Source organism: Tauraco erythrolophus, chromosome 9 (assembly GCF_009769465.1).
Source record: "Tauraco erythrolophus isolate bTauEry1 chromosome 9, bTauEry1.pri, whole genome shotgun sequence".
Classification (NCBI taxonomy): Eukaryota; Metazoa; Chordata; class Aves; order Musophagiformes; family Musophagidae; genus Tauraco; species Tauraco erythrolophus.
Genome location: NC_141473.1, coordinates 38,145,375 through 38,168,805, shown reverse-complemented (window position 1 = coordinate 38,168,805; position 23,431 = coordinate 38,145,375). Strand labels below are relative to the sequence as shown.

General features: G+C 45.0%; 1 protein-coding gene across 1 annotated transcript; it reads left to right on the top strand.

The window, feature by feature from the left end:
- Positions 1–633: 633 nt before the first annotated feature.
- SGPL1 (sphingosine-1-phosphate lyase 1) lies at positions 634–21,654 on the top strand. Its single transcript, XM_009981200.2, has 13 exons — positions 634–793; positions 2,759–2,826; positions 4,786–4,933; positions 6,467–6,546; positions 8,065–8,193; positions 15,802–15,890; positions 17,074–17,179; positions 17,663–17,761; positions 18,839–18,988; positions 19,243–19,481; positions 20,102–20,248; positions 21,295–21,415; positions 21,514–21,654. Exons 1-13 carry the CDS (start codon positions 661–663, stop codon positions 21,652–21,654), a joined length of 1,650 nt encoding a protein of 549 aa, XP_009979502.2. The 5' UTR covers positions 634–660.
- The last annotated feature ends 1,777 nt before the right edge of the window (positions 21,655–23,431 follow it).

Below are 23,431 nucleotides of genomic sequence, written 5' to 3'. Positions count from 1 at the left end.
TGAGGTACTTGGGCTCTGTCCCGACAGTAATTGCTAGTTTGACATTGTAATTGTTATTGCATCATAGTTTTCTGATTTTTTTTTGGCAGTAGCAGTGTTTGTCTCTTCCATCCTCCCTTGGTGTGGAACATACTAATTAGATCTTAAACTTAAGGGGTTGCTGAGTACCTACATCTTTAAAAATCCAGCCCTAGGTACTTAATAGACCTGTTTTGGTGGTACCTGAAGAATGTGGCTGCTCTCTGACAGGTGTATTGTAGTAGTTCAGTCTTCACTGGCTGATACTGGAAAATATACTGAGATTAACACAGTTGCTTCTCTTGGGCCGTGGTAAGATCTGGTGATGAGTCTTAGGACTGTGAAGCTTGCACATCTTACTCGTCTGCCCTTGGCCCTTCTCTCTGAATATCTGAAATCTCTCAAGATGTGTATTTTTATTGATGTCTCTTGACTGGAGATGAACGACAACTATCTCCTACCTGATCTGTTTACAGGAATTAAGGAAAGCATGCGGTCTGCATACCGAAAAGCACCTTTATAATAGACAGTAGGCTCATTGACTTTTTGATGCCTGATTTGTGTGCATTTGAACTTTTCTCTGTAATGTTCTCGTTTTCCTTTGCGCAGGATGCCATTATTCCTTACAAGGAGATCCTCCAGATGTATTGGGAGAAAGCAACAAGCTTTGTGAATGCTCAGTGCGATGGGCTTGAACCCTGGCAGCTGATTGCCTTGACGTTTTCTTCCACGCTTCTAAGTGTGTGGCTGCATGGCTTCCTCTTCCAGGCTGAGAGTAAGTATTTGAAATAAGGGAATTTCTTATGTTTGGGGGAAGGGAAGGAGGGACAGAGTTATTCCTAAGTAGTGGAGGGAAAGAGGATGAAACAAGGCCACACGCTTGTTAAGAGACCTGCTGTCAGCTAGTATTAACAAAACTCTCTTGCAAATTAAGGTCAAGGCCTGTCTGATCGATGAAACGCCCCCATTCCTTCAGAGGGTGTGGTAGGCCAACCTGGAATGCACCTGCATCTCCTTTCCTTCCTCACGTCCCCCTTTTGCTTTTGGCTAAACCATTTATTTGCCGCAACATTCTCCTCTTGCTCAAAACCTGGAGACATTTATCTGAGAGCTGGGTTCTTGTGAACTTAGTCACTGGTGCACAGTGTCTGGATAGCCCTCGCTCTTGATTATTTCCCTTCCTGGTGGAGGAGATGTGGTTTTGAGTTGGTGTTGGAGGTGTGTTTCATTCTCAGGATGCTCAAGATAATTACATGCGGTGGTATTGTGTGGATTATTTGGTTTAGTTTTTATTTTTCTGGAGCATCTTCCTGTTTTGAGCCATTTCTGATATTGACAGCTCTTCAGTGGGATCTCTTTTGATGAACCTGCAGTTTTCTCTGGCTGTGTGATGGTCAGAGATAACTACATTGCCCTCAGAGGAGAACACGATGTTTTGCAGTTCCCATAGGCCTTGGGATTGCACTCCAGTGGCAGTTTGTTAAAAATAGCCGAGTTTTTAGCTTGATGTTTACTTCTGTGCCTCTCTGTTCCTCAACCAGCCTCTCTTCTTTTTAGAGACAGGAGTAGCTGAATAGTGAGAACATCTACGGAAGGAACAAATGGTGTGAAGCTTTTTGCTCAGTACAGCATTATGTTAGCTTCTTGGCTAATGTTTGTACTGCTGGATGGTATTTTTTTAAGTATTGACTAATTGTTAATGAGATCCAATTAGATTGTCTGAATTTTTCAGGAGTTTGCAGTCTTCTCTCACTGTGAAAGTTCTTAATGAAACTGTGTGCACACTGAAATGTGCAATAGGAATGTTATTTTCAGAGTGTTAATGAGCATTTGCTACAGAATGTGCCAAACTGCAATTACTGTCCTCCTGCAGCTTTTCAAAATATATGTGAAGTGAAATATATATGAAGCATGTAGGGGAATGCGGATAAAATTGCCAAGTCCTAAAATGGTTGATTTTTAAAGTTTACTTAGTTATTTCCTGGCGGAAGTGTCCTGTGACTGCTGGTGCTGGGTTGAAATGCCTGTAGGACTCAAAAGGCATTTTTGGTGGCTATAAAGCATCTGTGTCATCCTGCTTTCATTCCTGCCTGTAGAGCTACCCCAGGAGTTTTCTCGTGTTTGTCATCAGTGGCTTCTCTCATTTCAATATTTGGACTGTGGTGGAATTTCTGCTCTTCCCTCTGTTCATCCCCTTCCTCTGAGTCGCCTCCCAGTGCATCATGCGTTTCCTGTATCAGATGGCCAGACACCGGGCGAATCCCTGTCACGTTATGGCTGAACCGCAATTTCCTCCTTTGGCTGGGGAGCCTGTTTCATGTCGCTGAGCTGTTTTCATGTAATGGTGCTATTCTGACTTAAAGAGGCAGAAAATAATTTCAAAAAGTATTTTCCCTTTTTGCTGGAGACCTTACCTTTAGCAAATCCCTCGCTTTCCTGTAAAGTTGCACGTGTGGGTGCAAGTTCCCTTGTAAGTAGAAAAACGAGTCAAATTATTGATTACCATAGGTGGTTGCTGTTCTGCAAGCTGGATGTTCCTGTAGCATGGTCCACTTCTGAACCCTGCTCGTTGATACACTAATCTGTCTCACCGCGTCCCCTCGGTCACTGAGTTATTTTAGCCTGGATCAGAAATACTGAGCCTGTGTCGTGGGCTGTATCAGAAGTATTGTGCTCTGAGTCCATGTTTTTTTTTGTTTCTTGTGTCATCTCAGGTTAATTTCTGACTTTTGTCTTTCAGGTTTAACATCCCGAATTAAAAAACAGTTTTTTAAACTACTGAGGAAAATGCCGTTTGTCGGGGCTCTGGTAAGTATTTGAACAACTTTCTTTGATATATGACCCCAGGTCCTTGTTCCAGCCTGCATAGCTCTCTTGGAGAATTTACTGTTCTGTGCATCTTCGTTGTCATGATACTGTGATCGTAATGATCCAAGGATGTAGATCTGGAAGGTCTTCTGCTGCCACCTGGTTTAATGAAAGATATAATTTCTGCCTAGTCTTTTTGTCATAGTATCACTCTTGCAAAATGGAGGTGCCACTTTTTTTTTCCCTTTTTAACCAAGAATCAGTGGGTGTGGGTATAGAATTTTCCAGTTACTTTTCCTCATTGTTAGATTTAAAAAAAAAAATAATTTATTTATGGAAGAAGGGGACAGGACTGAACTTGAGTTGTTCTTCTGAAACAATGTCTTATTCTTGAGCAAGTGTGAGATAGCTAGATGTTTGTTGTGCAACGTGGAAGGATAATATTTTTAATCATATGACTGTCTATGATTAGTTTAGAGCTCAGATACCTATTAGCAATAGTTAGCATCATAGCACAAAGATATCAGGAGTTTTTGTAATCATTAAAACAAGACAAGCTTTAGTTTGGGAGATGTGTTTTTTTTGCATAAAAGCTTGAAACTACAAATCTCAGCATGTTTTAGCACGTTAACGACTTAATGATTGAGACGTGCACAGCTTGATTTATTTTACCTAGTAAGTGATGGTATCACACTTGATGATTGCCCTTCTTTCTGCATGGTATGTCAGCAGATTTATACATTGATTCGAGGGGACAGGTTTATTATAGGCAGTTTTATCAAAGGAAGGTAGCTAACAGGAACTTTTTCCTTTTGCCATGGACATGAAAGCTGCTTCAAGTTTCTTCCCCAGTCCTCTGGAAGGGACGAGCATGTCCCCTTTATGTCATGTTAGGTGCCCCAGCTTTCACCTTCTGGCTCGAGTAGCCCTTGATCAGATGAATTAATGACTTGTTTTCTTCTGCTTGTATTTTTTGTCTGCCTGTTGGAAAAGGGCACCTTCTGGGCCCCTTGTATGCAATCTCTGTTTTGCCCGGACTTATCTTCTCAGGTCTAGTGCTGTTAAACTCTCTTGTGCCAGAGGAATCCTGGGGTGTCCTATCTGTGTACTCTTTCCGCTCTTTGGTAGGCTGATATCTGATAACCTATCAGTTGCTTACAGAAGGTCTTGACTTTGAGGCATTCCAATGTTCAAAAGTCTTTAAAGCTGATGATATCCCAGCACTTGTGTTGCTGTGAAGGTGTGTGTCTGCTTCGAAATGTGTTGTGAGGAGAAATCTGGGCCTCCTGAGTGTAAGATGTGAGTGGGAGGAAAGAAATCTCCTGTGCCTGTACTGGGCATTTCTGTTATTGTTTCTCTCTTATTTTCCTGATTTTTCTGAACTGTGTGTCTGAGACAAGGTGAAAAATAGTAGGCATCCAAAGACTTCTACAAATTAAAAACTGTGACTTAAAAAGGTTTGGTGGGTAAAAATGCAGTATTTTTGCCTCAAGCTTTGTTTTCTCAAGCATTAAGGGGCTCAAAGCTCCCCTTGCTCATCGATACCCAGTAAAGGACATACTTTCTGTGAACGTTGTGGTGGTGTGATGTCTGGGTTGTTAAACTCAGCCGAGTAGTGGCTCAAGTGCCACTTTGCAACCACCCGTACTGGTTACTTGGCACAGTGTTGGGCTACGCTGGCTACTGTTCCCACAGGCAGTTCCCAGTGTGGTTTAGAGACTTGTGTATGCCAGTTCACTATTCCAGGCAGCTGGTTTTTGGAGGGAGAGGTTGACAGGAAGGAGTTGAACTGTGTGACTGTCAACTCTGCTATGCTTTTTGGTTGTAGAGCTGAAATGGTTCCTGTCTTTTCTGCTCAGTAGCATGGATGTAGCTAGTGAGTTCAATCTTGCATGTGCTCAACAATTATTTATAATATGGCCAGTGCCATTGTTGATAAGGGTTTTCGTTTCTCTTTAGATTCAAAAGAAGATTGATGAAGCCTTGAACGATGTCACTTCCAGTTTATCCTTCCTGAAAGATGAAAAGGATTATATCAAAGCGCTGCCGGAACAAGGCATGAGCCAGCCTGAAGTACTAGAGAAGATGAAAGAGTACAGCTCAAAAGGTATGAACGTGAGTCTGTACTGCAGCAGAGGTGGGTCTGTTTCACAGACCTAACATTAGGCTTATGCTCTTAAATGAGTTCTAATGACTTCATCTTAAATATTTGATGTTCTTTGCGTGCAAATTTTTGTCTGTTTTCTTTCTGGAAGTGACTAAGTATTAGTGACTTCTAATGCTGTTTTTGTCTATTTACATTGAAATTCCTTTCCTTCCCCAAGAATTCTAGACTGATGATGGGTTTGCTGAGGAGAGCAGAAATATGGAGGAAGTTATTTGAATGTGTTTTTTTGTTACATTTCTGAGCGTTTGTTTTGATGATTGGCTTCTACCAGAAATGGATTTTCTGTGAAGCCCCAGAGAATACTCATAATAAAAACCCCAAACTTGCAAGCAGGACTTTTAGGGGATTTCCAAGACTGTCTCTCTTAACCAAAGTCATAATGGTTTGCACCTTGAAAATGCCATTTAAGGAAGCCAAAGTCATGATGATGTTCTCCTGGCTTGAGTCCACATAAGCAGTGTCTGAAATTTAACTTTGGTTGCCTCTCTCATGTAAATATGTCCACCCTGATTTGTGTACCTATTACTCCTAATTAGCAAATTCGAGTGACTTGCTGTCTAGAGGAGACTTGCCCTACTCCTATCCCAAATTTGAGAAACGCCTTGAATTTTCTGCTAGAACAGTGCATCTCTACTCCAAGTTCAGAATCAAACAGTTTTGCAGTCAATTATCCTATAACAACTTCCTTCTTTCCTACTTTTATGATTTGCTTATGTAGCTTCTGCCTGTGTTTTCCCTCAAACCAGCTGCTTCTTTCCTTTTTTCTTTTCCTGTGCCCCCCTCCTTCCCGCACATGTGCACTCCCCTTGGAAAGTTGCTTGGAAAATGAGAGCTGGATTGTGACAATGTTCGCCTTTTCTTTGAAATATACTACTGGGGTGTTTATTGGCAGAAAGTGACTTGGTTAAGTACCATCACGCTGGACGGTGGGTTGAAACACTTTTCAACAGGGTGTGCTGCTGATGCATTTCCATCCATCCATCCATCACTCGTTAAAGCTTCAGCAATATCATTTTAGGTGAAAATTAATTTAAGTGCCCAGCACTGTAGTTTTTAGCAATACGAGCTTGGCCTTTCCATCTCTTCTCAGCTTACAGTGGTGATGGGTGCCCTTTGAAAGTGGCTTTAACTTTAGCCACTTTAGAGCTCAGTTGGTTGGACAGCAGTTTGGGGAGACCGAGTGGGGATTAAGTGGATTATGTATTAAAATAACTGCTTGCTGCAGCTGGATGTTGTTTATGTGCTGACTCTTTAGTCATCGTTTACTTGCAGTTTGCTAAGTTCATGAGATACATGATGGCAGAGGCTTAGCCATCGCTCTGTGGCACAAAAATCGTGCTTCTTCCTCCTCAGTGAAATCCCAAAAACTGAATCCTCATCTGCAGAACTGGTGAGGAGACTTCTGTGTGCACTTCTACATGCTTTCTGAGAATGGCTGTGTTTGCAAGCAGTGTTCTCTTCCTTCTCTTTCAGGAGACGTACGTTGGCAGGATGGGAAAGTTTCTGGGACTGTGTACAGTGGTGAAGAGAAACTCACCCGTCTGCTGGTGAAGGTAAAGTGCAAGCAATCTAAATTTGCATCTTTGCAGATATCCTTAGCATCTTCAGGCTGAGCAAAAACCCCTCAACGCTTTTCCAGCATCTTTCAAAAATAAATAGGGAAGATCTGAAGCTAAGACTGCCCCAGTATGAAGACAGAGCCTTGGAGTAAATGTAGGTGGAAGTGGAATTATTAGCAAAGTGTTTAGGCAGTGTAATGCTGGCCAAGTGACTGTCCCTGTGAGAACACCATGTGTAGATAACGAGGATCTGAACAGAAAAGATGTTGTTTTGAGTAAGAAAGTAAGAAGTTGGCTACAAGTGAACTGGAAACTGGTACTGACCTTCTGATTCAGGGAAGGGTAGGAGGCATAAAATTGCCATAGGTCAGCTTCAGCAAGCCTCCTGACAGATGTGCCTTTGCTGCAGGCTGGAGTGAAAGCATCCCAGGCTGTCCTGTTTGTGGGAGGCTGTGGGATGTTGGACTGGAACAGCTTTGCTGAGAAAAACTGAATTCCTCTTGGTTTAAGCAGAAGTTTGCAAAATGTTTTTGGTGTTACTGCATGGTCTAAATCTTACAACAGTGAAGTGTTGATGTGCTTCAGTGGCATCTTTGTTAGGTCTGTTTACCTACTTGGAGAACTTTTCCCTTTGAGGAGGTTCGGGAAAAAACTTAAACAACCCAGAAGTCCGTTTTCAAATCTTATCTAGTTGAAGAGGATTTTTGCTAGAAAGGGAAACCTTGTTGCTCCTATGAACAGCTTTTATAAAAGCTGTAATGAGCTCTGTTTGGTGGTCGCTACTGGTGCTTTCTTCTGCTCATTGGCGTTTTCTTTGCTACTTCTGGGGAAACATAAAGCTCAGAGCAGCCTTTCTAAAGGGGCCTCAGCTTGGATTGAGTGTTATGGAAACATTCCCTCTGTTTGTGCTGATTATTCACTGTTTTTTCTGCTGCATTTCTGTTAACATCCCTGCGGTTGCTTTTTGATCTTGACTGCAGGAGGCTGGAACAGGCCAGTTCCAGCCTTATCCTGTGAGCCTGTGATTGCAGAACGAGCATGAAATACTGGTTTCCACGGCCACTTTTGCGGTGTGGGTGGGCAGTTGTGCTTTTCTAGCTGCTTCAGAATTCCCCTTTAATAGTAACCTTGAAAATTAGCTCTGCAAAGTACGTTTTTTTGGCCTCCTTTGTGTAATGCAATTGTAGGGTGCGTATTGTGTTCTTTTTAAAAAAAAAAAATAGCTAAATGCTTAAACCTGTCGTTACGGCAAGAATTATTGCTGTTATAGAATCACTCCAGAGGCCAGAGTGCCCTAGAAAAACAAATAATATTTTTTTTACCTCTCAGCCGTGGCTTCCCAGCTTGTGGTATTTACTTGCAGCCGGAGTTAAACCCGGGGAGATCTGCAGTGTTGTTAGGGCTAAATGCAGCTAATTTGCTTATAACAGTGTGCATGGCGAGTTCTCAGATCTGCACTTATAATCCAGCGCTTAATCTGCAAGGCTAACTTCCTGTCTCTGTTTTCTGTAGGTGTATGAAGAGTTTGCCTGGAGTAATCCTCTCCATCCAGATATATTCCCTGGTTTGAGGAAGATGGAGGCGGAAGTAGTGAGGATTGCCTGTACGCTCTTCAACGGGGGCCCCAGCTCTTGTGGTGCTGTAAGTAGCCTGTCTTCAAGTGTCCCCTGAACATTTTGGATATTTCTGACTTTGATTTAAGTGCAGATGCACCTTCTGTTATCCAGCTGAGCCTGAGATCAAGCTCAATCTGGTATATGCCATGCCAAAGTAGCTGTACGGAAGACGTTTGCTAGTTGCTGCTCTTGGTGGGGCTTTATGAGAGACGATTTAACTCAGGGAAGTAGTTGTCTAGACAAGACACTGTTTTGTGTGTGTGTTTACTTCAGCCTTTTTTCACGCTCTGAAATGATATAGGCTTGATGGTAATTGGAAAAGAGAACCAGTGTAATGTAGCCTGGCTGGTTGTCAGTGGGGGACGGCGAACAGAGTAGTGTCACTTTGAGTAGTTCCTCAGTTTTAATCTCTGAACTGGAAATCTGTGAGCCTGCCAGCACACTAAGATTGAGGACAAGGCCAGCTGGCTGGCTGGCTAGTCACCAACAAGCAGCTTGGAGTGTTGGTGATCCACACAGGCATGGCACATATTGTCATCTGTCCAGCTGGAAGGCTGTCTTTCCAGGCTCGTGTGGACTTCCAGCGTACTACAGTGGAAACCGGTTTTAAAGCCTCGATAGTGTTCCTAGCAAGGGTCCAGATGTGTTTTCTTAAACTGATGCTGTCAGAGTTGGTCAAAAGAGGAAAAGATGTGAAGCTGCATGGTGAATTAGTGTAATAAAAATGAGCTGTGGCTGCTTACGCTCCTCTCTCTTGCTTTACCTTTTTGGTAAGGATCTTGAATTCCTTAGACCAAGTTCTCTCTCTGTTTACATGGTGCATGGGACGGTGAGGTCTTCTCTCCTAGCATGGTGGTTAGGTGCAGCTGTGATACAAACAGACTGCTTAGTAGCTTGTGAGGAAGTAGTTCTGTTTGTGAGAAGAATCCAGGTGAGATTTTTCAGAAACTAGGTGTGAGGTGATGGCTGTCTGTACATATACTAGGGAGGGAGAGGGCCAGCAACGGCTGAAGATCGATATGGGAAGGCAGTGTTGACACAAGAGCTTGTGAGGTGAACTGGCCTTGGATGATCTTAATCTGAGAGTGGGAGGCTTGGTTGTGTTAAGGAGGTAAGTACCGGAGTAACCTTATAGCAGGTATAGTTGGGACCAAAATCCAACTGGATTGAAGACGAAACTTGACTGTGCAGTGTCAGGGAATATAAAGTGTGATTGATTTGATAGCAGGAGGTTGCACCCTGTGACTTGACTTGTCGTCTTGGGACTGTATTCCTTGTGCCATGTTCAAGTTTAGGGAGGGAACACACCTCTTGGTTTACAAGCGTTTCACTTCACCTCATCCCCTTCCTGGTTTGCAGTGCTGAGGACACTGCTGAGATTATCCCTGGAGCGGGGAAGAGGCTGGGTTTAAAGCTGTTGAAACTCACCAACTATTGAGATGCCAGTTGATGCAAGTCAGATACCTCTGCGATGCTTTCTGTGTGCTTGGAGAACTTTGCTTGCTGAAGCCTGCGACGCGCGTGTTCGGTTTTTGTTACACAAAGCCTGCGTTGTAAAAGTGTCAGCCTTGGCCCTGTGGATTTAAATTGAAATTTAAAAGCAAAATTGCCTAGGAGAGGGTCAGAACGGGTAAAAGAAACTGCTCCAAAGCAATCAGACAGTGATCATGACCAATGTAAGACCTCCACAGACGTTCTCTGGGGAATCCTGCTTTTTCCTCTACTCTTTTCTTCTTCCCCTCCCTTCCGAGGGTTGTGCTGCAGAGCCACAGCTGAGATACAAGCGGAAGCAAAGCAAACGGGGAAGCGCGCAACCCGCCGCGGAGTTACGTTCTAGCTGGCTGAACAGTCAGATTTGCAGGGTGAGAGGAAGGCTTGAGAAGTTGATTGGCTGGAAACAGAAGACTAATTGCATCCCTGTAATTATCTTGTCCAAACAAGTTTCTCTTCAGTGGACTCTGTCTTCCTCCCACATTGCTCTTCCTGACTGTGAAGAGTGTCCAGAGTTGCTGGACAGATGGAGAGATGTGGGTGGATGTATGGAGGGCACGTGCTGTTTAAGTAGTTGGGCTCAAAGACTTCTCTTATTTTCATCTCCCCAAAACAGAACTTGCATTTCAGAATTATTTCTGGAGGCTTGGACAGTTACAAAGCCTTTTAAAAAGAGCGTTTTTTCAAACTGATGCTGTGCTTTCTTCTCTGGAAGGCCCTGGTGTAGCTGGTTGCTCAGACTGTGCCACAGTTATGCTTCAGTAATCTGTGAGGCTGTAAAACAGAGAGGTTCTAAACCAGGGAGGGTGCAGTGCCATGAGTTATCTTTATTTTTACATTGATCTGTTCAGGAAGTGCTGCTGGCTTTTTCTACTGAGAAGGCTTGTGGTTTACTTGATTCAACTCTTGCAGTGTCAAAAATTAAAGCAAATGCTTTTTTTTCTGAATTTCATCAGAAATCTGACTGACATCTCTGAGAAGCAGTGTGTTTTAGCAGCAGGTCCCTGTCCTCTGGATTTACTGACCTGATTTAAGCAGCTGGGACTGTTTGTCTGATTTTGTTGGTGCCTGGTGATGGTCTCTGATGGCAGATGGAGCTTGTTGGTGTTTCTGAAGAGTGTATCTGTGGCTATGCATGTGGAAAAAAACCCAGAAGTTTCTGTCTGTGCTTCTCAGTGAGGCAATTTCACTTCCTTTGCGCGCCGACTTCCGTGACACGTTGCAGAACAGCGCTTTTTGGGGCTAATACTGTGCTGCTCAGTCTGGGAAAAGCAGCATAGTGACACATTTGTGCTGTTCCCAGGGCTTTCAGCAGCCTGGAGATCCCTGTGCTGTCAATCCTGCCCTGTGTCATGTGGGCATCTTCCTAAGCAGGATCTCTGGAGAGCAGTTCCCTGCTTCCTCTTTGAAGGTTTTAGGTGTGTTTAATAAATGCTAAAACGAAATAATGTCATCTTAGGTTCCTGAATGGTAAATCAGATGAGCAGCTTGCATTATTTAGAGGAGTTGCCTTTATTTGAGACATGGGGGCTGTAATTCTCCTTACTTTAAACACGAGCATAAAACCACTGACAATGCCCTCGTGGTGGGGGTTGTGCAGACATGCCTTTTGCCTTAAGTTGCACCGAGAGATGTTCCAGGTTTATAAGTAGTTTTTAAAAGTAATCCTTGTCGGCAGCGGATGGATGCTTCCTATTTCTCACTAATTACTACTTTTGTTCTTCCTTTTAATCACGTTCCGCAAGAGCAAAGAGACAGGAATTGGTGATTTTTGGCTCCCAGGAGATTCTAATCGCATTCTTGCAATGATTTGGAAGGACTAATTAAGCTCAGCACACAGAGGAGGAATGGAGGGAGTTTGTTCTTGTCTGATGTGTGCATGTGTTCCTCTTCACAAGGTGCTTTGTTTTGCAGTGCTGACTCTGTGGATTTCCCCTCTAATTTGGGGAGAAATCACTGCTTTTATGCAAGCTTCAATTATTTTTTTTTAGTAGGTTTTTGAACTTTAAAAAGAAAGGGCAGCTTTGAAGCGCAGGGGAAGATTGCATGGGGGGATGTGTGCTTGTGTATTTGATGTCAGTCCCTCTATGAATTCTCTTCTTGCACTTTGCAGCTGAGGCCAGGAGAGAGAGGCAAAATCAGCAGATGCAAACCTAAACCTGCTGTAGGAGCTGGCTTGTCTCTTCCTCCCAAATTTTGGGGCTTTGGAACTTTGTCACAGAGCTGGCTGCACGTTTGAAGCAGGACTTTAACAGTGAGATGTGAGTGGTGTGTCTTGGGAGGAGGGGGGGCCTTAAACTGCAGATCTGTCAGGTTTTATCTGTAGCCATGAGCGGGTCACCTTGAGACAGACAACTAGTGGAATTTACGACCTGCAGGTTTACAGGGTTTTTATGTGAGTCTGCCACTATGTTATGACCACGCAGTGGATTGTGGTATATTTTTACTCTAATGGTGTCCGAGAAATAAGTTGTAGTTTGCTTTGTTATTCATGGGGCAGTTCAGCTCAGTGAAACTTTTGGTTGGCTTTGTCTCCAGGGTTGTGTTTCCTAAGCTGAAAATGCAAGCAAAACTTTGGAGACCAGGAACCAAAGTGGTTATCTGATGTCTGGCAGTTTGACAGTGACATGCAAGTGGCATGGCCAAAGAAATCGTAGCGTAGGGACCATACCTCTCGTTGCTGTGTTGATGTTGAGGTTCCAGAGCACTGTGATTTGGAGGGCGGGAGCAACGGAAGGGATATACTGAGTTTAGAAAGCAGGAGGGATGTTTTTTGCCCAGGAGGGATATTGCTTTCGCCTCTCCCCTCCTGTTTGGAAAATAATAAATAAATCAAGAACAAAAAAGTCTGTTTGCTTGCCTTTTTCCTTCGGCACACTTTGCCTGGCTTTTGAAGATAGCACGGGGCTGGAAAACTGCTTAAACCAGTGCTTGTTTCCAGCCCTTTTCCCCGTGGCATCGCTCGAGCCTGCGGACTTTCATTTAGAGGAGAGGAAAAAAAAATAAAATATTTGTGTGAGCCATTGGCGGGTGCTGAATCACTGTGTGTTGGCCGGCTGCCGGCGTGCCGCAGGCGGTGGGGAAGTTGTATCCTGTGACAGTGATTCAAGCCCTGGCTATAGCAGAACGAGTTTGCTGCTGATAGCTGAGCTGCCAAAGCCTCCTGCAAAGGAGCAGACTCCCTCTGCAGGTTTAAACCTCGTGGACCAAACATGGGTTGTTTTAGCTGTTTTTGGCTGTGCCATGCTGAAGGTGCTGCTGTAGTTCAACCTGCTCCAGCACATTTCTGTGGTGGAGACTCATGTTGGTACTGATGTGCCGACTGTGGGCCAATTTAGGAAGCTGATCTGGCTAGAATTCAGCTTTTTGAGTGGATTTTCAGCTGCCTGAAGAAGCTTTCTGTGCTGTCATCTGCCCGCCAGTGTTGGTGCCTGGGATGAGGATCCGTCCTGGATGCTGTTCCTTAACCTGTGTCTGACCAACTGCTGAAAAGCGTTGACTCTGACCTCCCCAGAACTGTGTAGCTCCAGCATTTGCATGCAGGTGGTAAGCCAAATATTGAAGGAGGGTTTGTGATACATAAGGGCAAGATCATAGAATGGTTTGGGTTGGAAGGGACCTCAAAGATCATCTAGTTCCAAGCCCCCTGCCATGGGCAGGGAAACTCTCCACTACACCAGGTTGCTCAAAGCCTCATCCAGAAACCCATATAGAGTTTGAGAGGACTATCCTTTTTCCGTCTCCTGGCTTGACAGTTCAAGTTGCCCCTACGATGAATACTGAAGAGTTCAAGCAGGAAAGGGTTGTGTGTTGTAGGTAAGAGGAACTGAACTAGGAACCAAGAGGCTTCCTGGGAGTTGCTACCCATGTCATAGGACAGGTCTGTGTTTCTACTTACCTATTTATTAGAAAGGGGGTGATAATAGAATCACAGAAGGTTTTGGTTGGAAGGGACCTTAAAGATCATCTAGTTCCAACCCCCCTGCCATGGGCAGAATGTGCCCTTAGAGCTTTGGTGGAAAGATCGAAACGAGACTGAGACTGTACAGAGGCTGCCCTTTGGAGAGCAGATTATCTGGATGAGAGTGGAGATAGAATAGAATAGACTGTTTCAGTTGGAAGGAACCTACAGTGATCATCTTGTCCAACTGCCACATAGGTACTGTTTGCTCAAGGAGGAGCAGGCCTGGTTGCACAAAGTGTCTGGTGTTCAGCAACCTGATTCCCAAGATCCCCCAATCGTGCCTAGCAAAGTTTTCACAATCGTTGCAATATTGTAAGCGATGTTGCAAGCAGTGTTACAAGCATGCAATAATCCCATTCCTCTTCTCCCACTGGGAGTAGGAAGGCAATCTGTGTTATACCAGCTGTTTTGTTGTGTGTTTTTTTTTCCAAAGGTAATAGCTGACAACTTCACAAATCTTTTCATAAGAAAGGTTGAGAAATGAACGACACAGCCCATAAAACACTTAGGACATTGTGTTCTTGCTACTGTCTATTTGCTTCACAATAAATGCAGCAATTTTTTTTTTTTTTTTTTGATCCAGCGTGAGGCTCTGTTAGAGTTTATCGCTGACAGCTGTTGCTTTTAAACTACAGAAAAAGCAGAAATTGTCTGTGGTGTGACAGTCACTTCCACACTGCCTGTGGTGGCAGCTGCTGCTAGCTTGGATCTGTCAGGAACAAATGTGGCAGGCTGTTTTATGTGCCCGTGAACTTTGTTCCTTATCTCTGCACTTAATGTTTAGTCACTGTCATGCAGTCACACTGCTTCTTAAGGTTTTGGGGGTTGGCAGCTGTGTCAGCTGGGGAAAAAAACAAAGGAAAACCCAGACTAGAACATGTCATAAGGCATGCAAATGTGATTTTATCCTTCTGAAGTTTTTTTTTTTGGGGGGGGGGAAGAGGTTAAAAGGGGAAATTGCAGTCAGTTCAGCAGAATTAAAGGTCAGAGTTAGTCTTCTGTAAGTGCTATAAGTAGCTGTAGATTCCTCTCTTTCACCTGCCTTTCTGTATACCTGTCCCAGGTACCTCCTATACTCCAGTTGTGGCTCACCCAGCATAGTAGTCAGTCCGTCCTGCAGGCTACTTGAAAAACCAGCCTCACGTTTTACTGGGATGAAATTTCATTTTGGAAGGTTTATGCTCACACACTTTTCCGTCCCCTGCATGCCAGGACTCATGGCTGACAAGAGAAAGTCCTCCTCCCGCTTGAGGGATTTCTTCCTCTAAAGAGTCATTTATTATTTTGCAACAGCTCTTGAGTTCTAGTATGCAATGGTAAACTTGATCGAACGGCTTGTGTGCGTACCTTCCTCTCTTTCCACCTCCTGATGCAAAACCCTCTGTTTTCCCATGGTCAGGGTAAAGTGGGCTGGGACAGCGTGGGTAGTGGGTTGTGTGGATACCGAGGGACTTACTGGGGAGCGTAACGCAGAATTTCCTCCTGGTGTAAAATTTTTGGATCTTTGAGGACTTACAAGCTCTGGCCTGGTGTTGACCAGACCTAGGCTGGCCTCTGCGGAGAGAAGGTGGGATAGGGCTCTGCACTTGGCAGTGCTGCAGGTTCTGGGAAGGTTTTGTGGCTCAGGAGCAGTGCCAACCCCGAGCTGGCTCCATGCCTCGGCGTGGCGCTGCTCCAGACCTAATAAACCCTGCTGGACTTCAGTTAACTTAATACAGAATCAACTTTGTTGTTTCCATAGACGTGGCATAATTAATCTGTAATCCAGCCAAACAATCTGCGCGTGATCAAGAGCTAAGTAGGTACTGGTAGTTTCATTGAGATGCGGTGGTGTTTGCCAGCTGATGACAGTGCAGTACATCCTCTCTTGTCAGGATTTTGAGTTGGGTGTTTTTTTCATTTCCCCTTTCCCCCTTCTCCTTAAAATAGAGGAGTCAACATTAAATAAACGCGCGCTTTCAAGCTGAATGTCAGAAAAATACCTTGAGCTGTTCAGTGGCTTCTGCCCTGGAAACCCAGACCTGGTCTTGTCCATCTCTTGCTTCTGAAACATCTCTGGGCAGAGATGCTGTGGCAGCAGCATTTTTTGCTCTCATTTTGAGCTCTTTTTTGCTGTTCTCTTCTGCAACATCCGCGTAAGCGGTTGTTTTTCTTGTTTGTTTGTTTTCTTCACAACAGATGACATCTGGGGGGACTGAGAGCATTCTGATGGCCTGCAAGGCGTACCGGGACCTGGCTTACGAGAGAGGCATCAAACAGCCAGAAATGTGAGCAATACCTCTGTGGCTTGGTTGTCACTTCGGAAGCTCGTGGGACTTCTCGTTCTTCTGTGTCGAGGTGGCTGCTAGACGCCGATATTCCTTCATTTCAGAGCTCGTTACCACCTCCTCCTTGTCCATCTGTGTCTGAAGGAAAGAGACCTGGGTCGAAAGAAGCGCGGTGCAAAAGCACCAAAACCTTTAAGCAGCCTGGGAGGCATAAAAGCCTGGGGGGCTGCGGTAGCTATGCCGTGCAGATGCGTTTTGGCAATACCTGCATGCTGCTCCAGACAGACCCTGCTCGTTTCCGCTTTGGGCCCCTTTCGAGCAGAGATTGTCAGGCCCTTTGAAGTGTTTAAGGGGTTTGATTTATTCAGATCAAAGAGGGTTTAGCCTGAAAACTCTGGGACTGAAGTTGAGGCTGGTTGGAGCTGAAATGAGGAATTGTGCTAATCATTACACTGCTAATAGAGGATTTGCTCTCTCTAATGTGCTGCTTTTTTTCTAGATGGTGCATCAGAAATGTTTCTCTGGTTAATTGCTTACGGGGGAAAACATAAAGAGAGATGAAACACTGTGGTGTTCATCTTCTGCTGAATTCCTGCAGTTCTTTTCTTCCCTGTCTAACATTTTTGTGTGCTATTAAAGGCCCCGATGAAGATATGATGCCTCAGAAAACACGATTAATTAAAGCTATTCAGCCACTGCCATTAGAGATGAGAGACAGCAAATACTGTGTTCCTTTGGTGTATTTATGCTGCTCCTTCCCTTTCGTATTGTCATACACCCCTCTTGGGCAGGGTAGCTTGTTGGAGATGGTATGGTATTGTCTGATAGGATGAGAAATTAACTTTCTTGGGACCTCTGGTTCCTGGTTCACAGAAGACCAAGCAGTGGAATAGAATTACTTAATAGGTTTTTCTCTGGCTTGTTCTAGATCAAGTGTCCATCATTTTAGTTCAGAACAGCCAGTGGCCTCTTCTCTCTCCAAGAGAGCGTTTTCCCCAACGTTTTTCTTTTTCTTTTTTTTTTTTTTGGCTAGTTGACACATTGCAGGTTTCAAACAGGCCAACTTCTGTCACACAGAAATATCTGTAAGCTGAATTTTTTTTTTTTTTGCTCCTTCCCCTCCCGTTCATGGTAAGGCTTAGGTGCTGCCTGGGTTGACATACGCAGTCTGTTACTTTTCTAGGTTGGTCCCGGTGAGTGCTCACGCAGCGTTTGACAAGGCAGCACACTACTTTGGACTGAAGTTGATTCACATTCCGTTGACCAAGGCTATGGAAGTGGATGTTCAGGTATCGATTTAGGCAGCACGGCACTCTTTTTATGAGAAACTAGCATCGTACAGCAAATAGAAAGAAATCAACCTATCCAGGTAGCAAGTCAGTGGATAGAGAGGGATGAATGCTTCCTGGAAATAGGGAGAAACAGCAGGAGTAAGCTACTGTCACTGCAGATAAGGTTTTCTTTGAAATGCTTGGATGTAAACCGTCCCTTTGTCCTGCGTGATGCGTTCAGAATCAAATAATTTATATATTTCAGAAATAGCCCCAGATTTTCAGAGGAGGGCGAACAAAAGCGTTCTAGTATTTCCAAATGGATGAGTTAAATGACTCAGTTGATGTCTGCTGATGCTTGTAGCTCATTGCTTTGCTTTCTATGGGCTTTTGTGTGTGGGTTTTTAAAACCAGACGCTGCACGTTTTCATTTTTTATCTTTTTTGGCAGGGTGGCACTTGGTAAATGGAATGTGAGCATCTTCTCTCTTTAAATCTTCAGGCAATGAGGAGAGCTATCTCAAGGAACACAGCCATGCTCGTCTGTTCCGCTCCCCAGTTCCCCCATGGAATTATGGACCCGATTGAAGAGGTGGCAGAGGTAGGACGCCCCTGGGATTTCTGGGTTCTGTAGCAATAAACCAGTGTGTCCTTCCGTACAAGAAGAGCAGAAGGGTTCCAGAATGCCCACCAGTGGATCTGGTGGGAGGAGCGCACGGGTTGGGAGGGTATTAATGTCCTCAGATCAGGTGTTAACCAACACCAGGGTATGTAGGTCACAATTTAGAAGTGAGGAGGAATACAGGGCTGGGTGTTTTTTGCACATTTAACTGCTGTGAGAAGGTGGGCTTTAAATACCAGAAGTTACCTCTGGGCATTGTCATAAAGCTGTTTGTGTGGGGCTGGATTTCAGACTTGGGCTGGTGCGTGCGGCGTGTCATAGCCAGGCAAAGCAACAAGCTTTTTGTGGGTGCTTTGTCTCTGAACTCTCAAGCGTGTGCCATAAACTCGTGCTGTAACTGAAGGTATGTATTGTGTATGTGACTTAGAGCTCAGCTGCACCCACTGTGGCACCAACCAGGAGGACTTGTTCTTTGATATCTGAGACAAAATAACACCAGAACAGTCCACCTGGTAAAAAGGCTTTGATTTACAGCCTACTGCTTGTAGCAAACTTGGCGCAGAAGTCGGAGGAATGCGTGGAGGGAGTAGGAGTCAAAGGGCTGGGATCTTATTTCTCAAACATGCCTCTTGATTTTTCTCTCCATGCTCCAGTTATTTATTTTGTATGTAACCAGCCAGGGCCTCTGACCTTCTTTTCATTTCGATCACGCCCTTACACTTTATTACGGATATTCCTTTCAGACCAAGTTGTCACATCTCTTTAGCAAATACAGCAAACTGCCAAAATGCAATGTTGTTTTTCCTCTTGCTGGCAATCTTCAAACATATGAAAGGCAGGAGAATGCATCCCACAGCCGTTCCAGATTTTCTATCCCTTCCAGATTTCTTGTCCCCAATGGCTTGAGAGTGGCATGATGCTCCAAAAGGGCCCAGGAAATATTTAATCCCAGTGAAACGCAGAGTACTTTTTGGTGACTGGAGTTTGGGTGCCCCAAGCACATCGTTTTCTTGCTTGATTGCATCTTACTCACCAGAACCTCTCGTTCACACACAGCTTGCGGTGAAGTACAAAATCCCCTTCCACGTCGACGCCTGCCTGGGTGGATTTCTCATTGCTTTCATGGACAAGGCAGGGTTCCCTCTGAAACGTCTGTTTGACTTCCGTGTAAAAGGTGTGACCAGCATTTCTGCTGATACCCACAAGGTGAGAAGGAGAAATGTCTTCCAGCGCTTTCATTTCTGGGGAGCAATTCCCGATGCCATCCACGTCTTCGGACTTTTCTGCTCTGCTGTGTGGTGGAGTGCTGAAGCGCAGGGGTGAGGGCTGCCCTGTTCAGATGCTTTGTGTGATGCGCCAAAGTATGGGCAAGTGGGGTCTCGGTGACTGCATGCAGTGAGTGCTTGAATGTGTTCCTGTGCCCTCCTGCTGCTTTTTAATGCTTTCTGTGCCCCTTGCAGTATGGCTACGCTCCCAAGGGCTCCTCAGTGGTGCTGTACAGCGACAAGAAGTACAGGAGCTACCAGTTCTTTATAGCACCTGACTGGCAAGGGGGCATATACGCCTCCCCCTCCGCGGCAGGCTCCAGGCCCGGTGGAATCATAGCCGCGTGCTGGGCAACTCTGATGCACATAGGGGAATCGGGCTACGTTGAGGCTACGAAGAGGATCATTAAAACAACTCGTTTCCTCGAATCAGAGTACGTGCCCTAGCGTTTTGATCGCACTCTTTAACCCCGCTCTAGACTCCTTCTCCCAAACTGCTTTTGTTTCTGTTGCAACTTCCCTCTCCAGAGAAGCCGTAGCATGTTATCTGCTGGATGGGGGTCCACCGGGCAGTTATGGGAGAAGATGCTGTGGTTATGCCCAAGAGTTGTGGCCCTGTGCCGGATAGCTGAGAGGCACAGAGAGGAGGGGTGCAGGCATCTTTAGCTGACTTTGCCTTGAGAGTTTCTTCTGTCTCAGCTGTGGCTGAGGGGGAATCTAGAAGGACTTACTGAAGATGGTGAAAGAAAGGTTATACTCTCTCTTGTTGGGGTGCTTGTGTTGCTATGGGAGCTGAGAAGCTGATCTTCTCTGCTGCTCTGTCTTCCATTGCCTCTCTGTCCTCCCTCTAATGGGGGGCCTCTAATGACCTGAGTCCTTTTGCAAGTCATGAAGACCTGGGCTGGTTGCATGATTTTTTTTTTTTTTTTTGGTAGGAATGTGCTGTCATCTGTTCCCTTCTGTAGCTTTTCCTTTAAGGCTCCAGATAGATGGACAGGATGCCTGGCCCCTGCAGCCCTGGTCAGTCACTTCTTTTCTCCTTTTTCTTTTTAAGGTTGAGAAAAATTGACAGCATCTTTATTTTTGGGAAACCAGAGGTGTCTGTCCTCTCCATTGGTTCGGACACTTTTGACATTTATCGATTATCTAATTTATTAGCTGCAAAAGGATGGAACTTAAATGCCCTACAGTTCCCATCAAGGTGAGTTTATGAAGACCAGTGGAATAATGTGTGTAAGCCAGGGTATGCAAGACGATTGTCTTCAGGCCACGTAGCTCTTGATTTGCTGAGTGATGTTGTCTGTATCTGATAAATTGTACGTAGACTTTTCCTCTGCAGAGAAGGAATTACCTTTGTAATTGCTGATATACAGCAGTTCTGCAGTGAGGATAAAGCAATAGTCATTTTAATGAGCCTGGCAAAGGACGTATCTGAGGTTCCCTTTCTATTTACCTCTGTCTAATACAAGCAGGAAAATATAAATAGCCAGGGCTTTATCTCATGTTAGTTAACTGAGAGTTTGTAGATTTATTTATTTATTAATTTTTAGTATCTTGCTGCCCACTGAAGATGAAGGTAATTGAAAGAACAGTGGCGGGCCGATCGTTTTCAGTGATTTTTCCAGCCTGCTGTAAAATGAATGTTTGTCAGAGAGTTTCCTGGAGTGGGTAGTTGTTGGTTTTCTATGGGTAGAAGGGGCAAATGCTCTCAGGTGTAGCTGCGCCGAACAAATTTTGGACTTGCAGTTAGCATGAAGTGAAGTCTAGAGAGCCCGAAGCAACAGCTCAGAGGTGCGAGTAGCCCTGTTCCTTCTGGTGGATGCTAACTTCCATGCCGTGGGTGGCTGACGGCTTATCTAAGCTGAAGAAGATGATGAGGGAAATGATGGCAAGGATCACTGTGCTTGCAGGCAGCAGCGTTTTTCTCACCAGAGTTACCTGGAACGAGGTGAGTAAATTATAGGCCTTTAACCCTGTACACTGAAGGAGGAGGAAGGAGGAGTTGCCATTTGGCAAAAGAAGAGCTGAACTCTCCGCAGCTTGATTCTAGCAAGTGTTTGGCAGGGATGAGCTTTAATTGGAAGAGAGTGGATTGTCTTCTCCCCTTATACTGCTGAAATGCTATTTTAAGGAGATACACGGTTGTCACAGGCTGTGGAAGGACTAAATTGCTGTCAGTTGCTCAGAAGACGTGGAGCTGCACGTAGTTGAGATGGTTAATCTCTCCTCTCTCCCCTACCTGCCCAGCATTCATCTCTGCGTTACGCAATTGCACACAAAGTCCGGTGTTGCTGAACAGTTCGTGAAAGATGTCAAAGACAGCATTGAGGAGATCATGAAGGACCTCAACGCCAAGACCACAGGCATGGTAAGGAGGCCAGCGCGTAGCAAGGGTGTGTTTGGGGTGAGCATGTTTCTCTGGTGACATTAATGATCCTACGTAACGACCTCCTCTTCTCTGCTTAGGGAGCCATCTATGGAATGGCCCAGTCCGTCCCAGACAGGAGCTTGGTAGCGGAGATTTCTCAGGCCTACTTGGACGGCCTCTACAGCACGGATGTTCCTTGCAGTGAAAAGCACATGAACGGCTCTCCTGGCCACCGCTGACTGTAGCGCAACAATCGGTGCCTTGCCAACTAGCACTGGGGTGGTTCTAAAGGTTTCCTAGGGGAAGAGATTGCAGTAAGCCTTTGTTCCTACAATTGCAGGTCTGATGGCAGCTTGATCTTGAAAACTTCCTTCCCTGTCCTCATCTGTTCTGAAATCTGCGTTATTTTCATGCCCAACTTTAGTTTTAGGGCTTTTTTTTCCCTTCCTCCCTGCCTATTTTCATCATGACTTTTGATGGTGAATTGAATGTCCATTCCACAACTCCAAATTCCTCAGGTATTCTGTGTGTCACTTCATTCCTTGCTGTTTCTTCTCCTCAGACCTGGTATTCAGCCGGTGTCCAACCAAGTGTTAGATTCGAGTTCTCATGTTGTGTTCCAAAGCTTCAATCTTCCCAGAAGTTGAAGGTAGAAAATAAATTGAATATTTTGTTTTCTTCTGAGTGTTCCTCCAAGCTGCTGCATTTAACTGACTGGGAGCCTTATATCTGTGTAATGCGCAGCCGATAAATTGGCAAAGGAGAGATGGTCATGTACTCTTTTTGAAATCCCCTCTGGAGGTCTCAGTGAGACTGCAATCGATATCTGCTGAGGGGGGAAAAAAACCAGACACAAAATCTTCTGCAATCTCTTGGTTTGAATAACAACTGAAATGGAAACCAAGCGGGTGGTATAGGGAGAGGAACTGGATGGTACTGAAAATCCTGGGTACGTAGTAATTGTTTTGCTTCCCTGCCTCTTCTAGAAGGTATGCCTTTGCCACCAAGAGTGCTCGTTGTACCTTGCACAATTCTGGAGGGTTTCACTGTTTGTGACCTGAAGGTTTTGCACTATCTCACCATGCTGTAGTAGAGTCGGTCAGGCCCTGGCGTGTGTCACGGCCGAGGAATTCACGTGCAAACGGATGGCGCCAATGCTGACCTTTTTTTTTACCACCATCTTTTAGTATAAAAAGGCGACGTTTATAATAGCAGCGGTCTCTGCTCTTTGCACTGATTCTTTTAAGGCACATTCTCAAAAGGGCATTCACCGTTGTGCCTTGACGCTTCTCTGGCTTTTTTTTTTTTTTTTCTGGGATGCCAGGGAGGGTTTGAGGGTTCAGCTGTGGACTGCAGCGTTGGCTGTGGTCGTTTCCTTACGGTACTATACTGAAAAAAACAACCTCAAAGGCAGACTGGCCTCAGAGAAAGTACGCTCTTGTGTAAGGTAGTTGTATTGAGCCAAGTCCCTTCATAGTATTACAAAGATGTAGGTATAGCTCTGAGAGATGGATGACAGGATGCAGCAGGTTGGGAGGTATTCAAGCCTTGGGCATATGGCTCACCTTTCTTTATTTTTCTCCACTGTTTTTATGGTGAGGGAGTTTTCCTAGTGCAACTTGTGAGGCAGTTGTGTCCTTAAGGACAAGCTAGAATCTCGAGTTATTAAACAGCGGTGGAGTCACTCCTGCAGGGCTTTCCCATGTGGTTCCACTCAGCTTTTTGCATGCTACCGAGAGCCTCCTAGGCACTTGGGAGAAGACTTCATGCCACCTCTGCATTGTGCAGGGCATCAGAAGGCATCTGTGTCTCTGCTGGAGTGGGCTTGTTAGCCCGAAGCTGACCCTCACTGGCTTAACACAGCTGAAGCACACACTTGCATCATAATTACACCGAAGGAGAAGGCAGTCACTGGGCACACCAGTGTAGCAGCCTTGGCCCCAGTGATTGTGGGAAGAATACTTGCTTTTTGACAGGTTTATTCTCAGTGCTGGGAGACAAAAGTACTTTGGCCAT

Coding starts and splice junctions, on each gene's coding strand:
- SGPL1 (XM_009981200.2), top strand. CDS start 661: ATGTATTGGGAGAAAGCAACAAGCTTTGTGAATGCTCAGTGCGATGGG. Junction 2,827..4,785: donor TGCCGTTTGTCGGGGCTCTG/GTAAGTATTTGA, acceptor GTTTCTCTTTAG/ATTCAAAAGAAGATTGATGA. Junction 20,249..21,294: donor GCCCTACAGTTCCCATCAAG/GTGAGTTTATGA, acceptor CTACCTGCCCAG/CATTCATCTCTGCGTTACGC.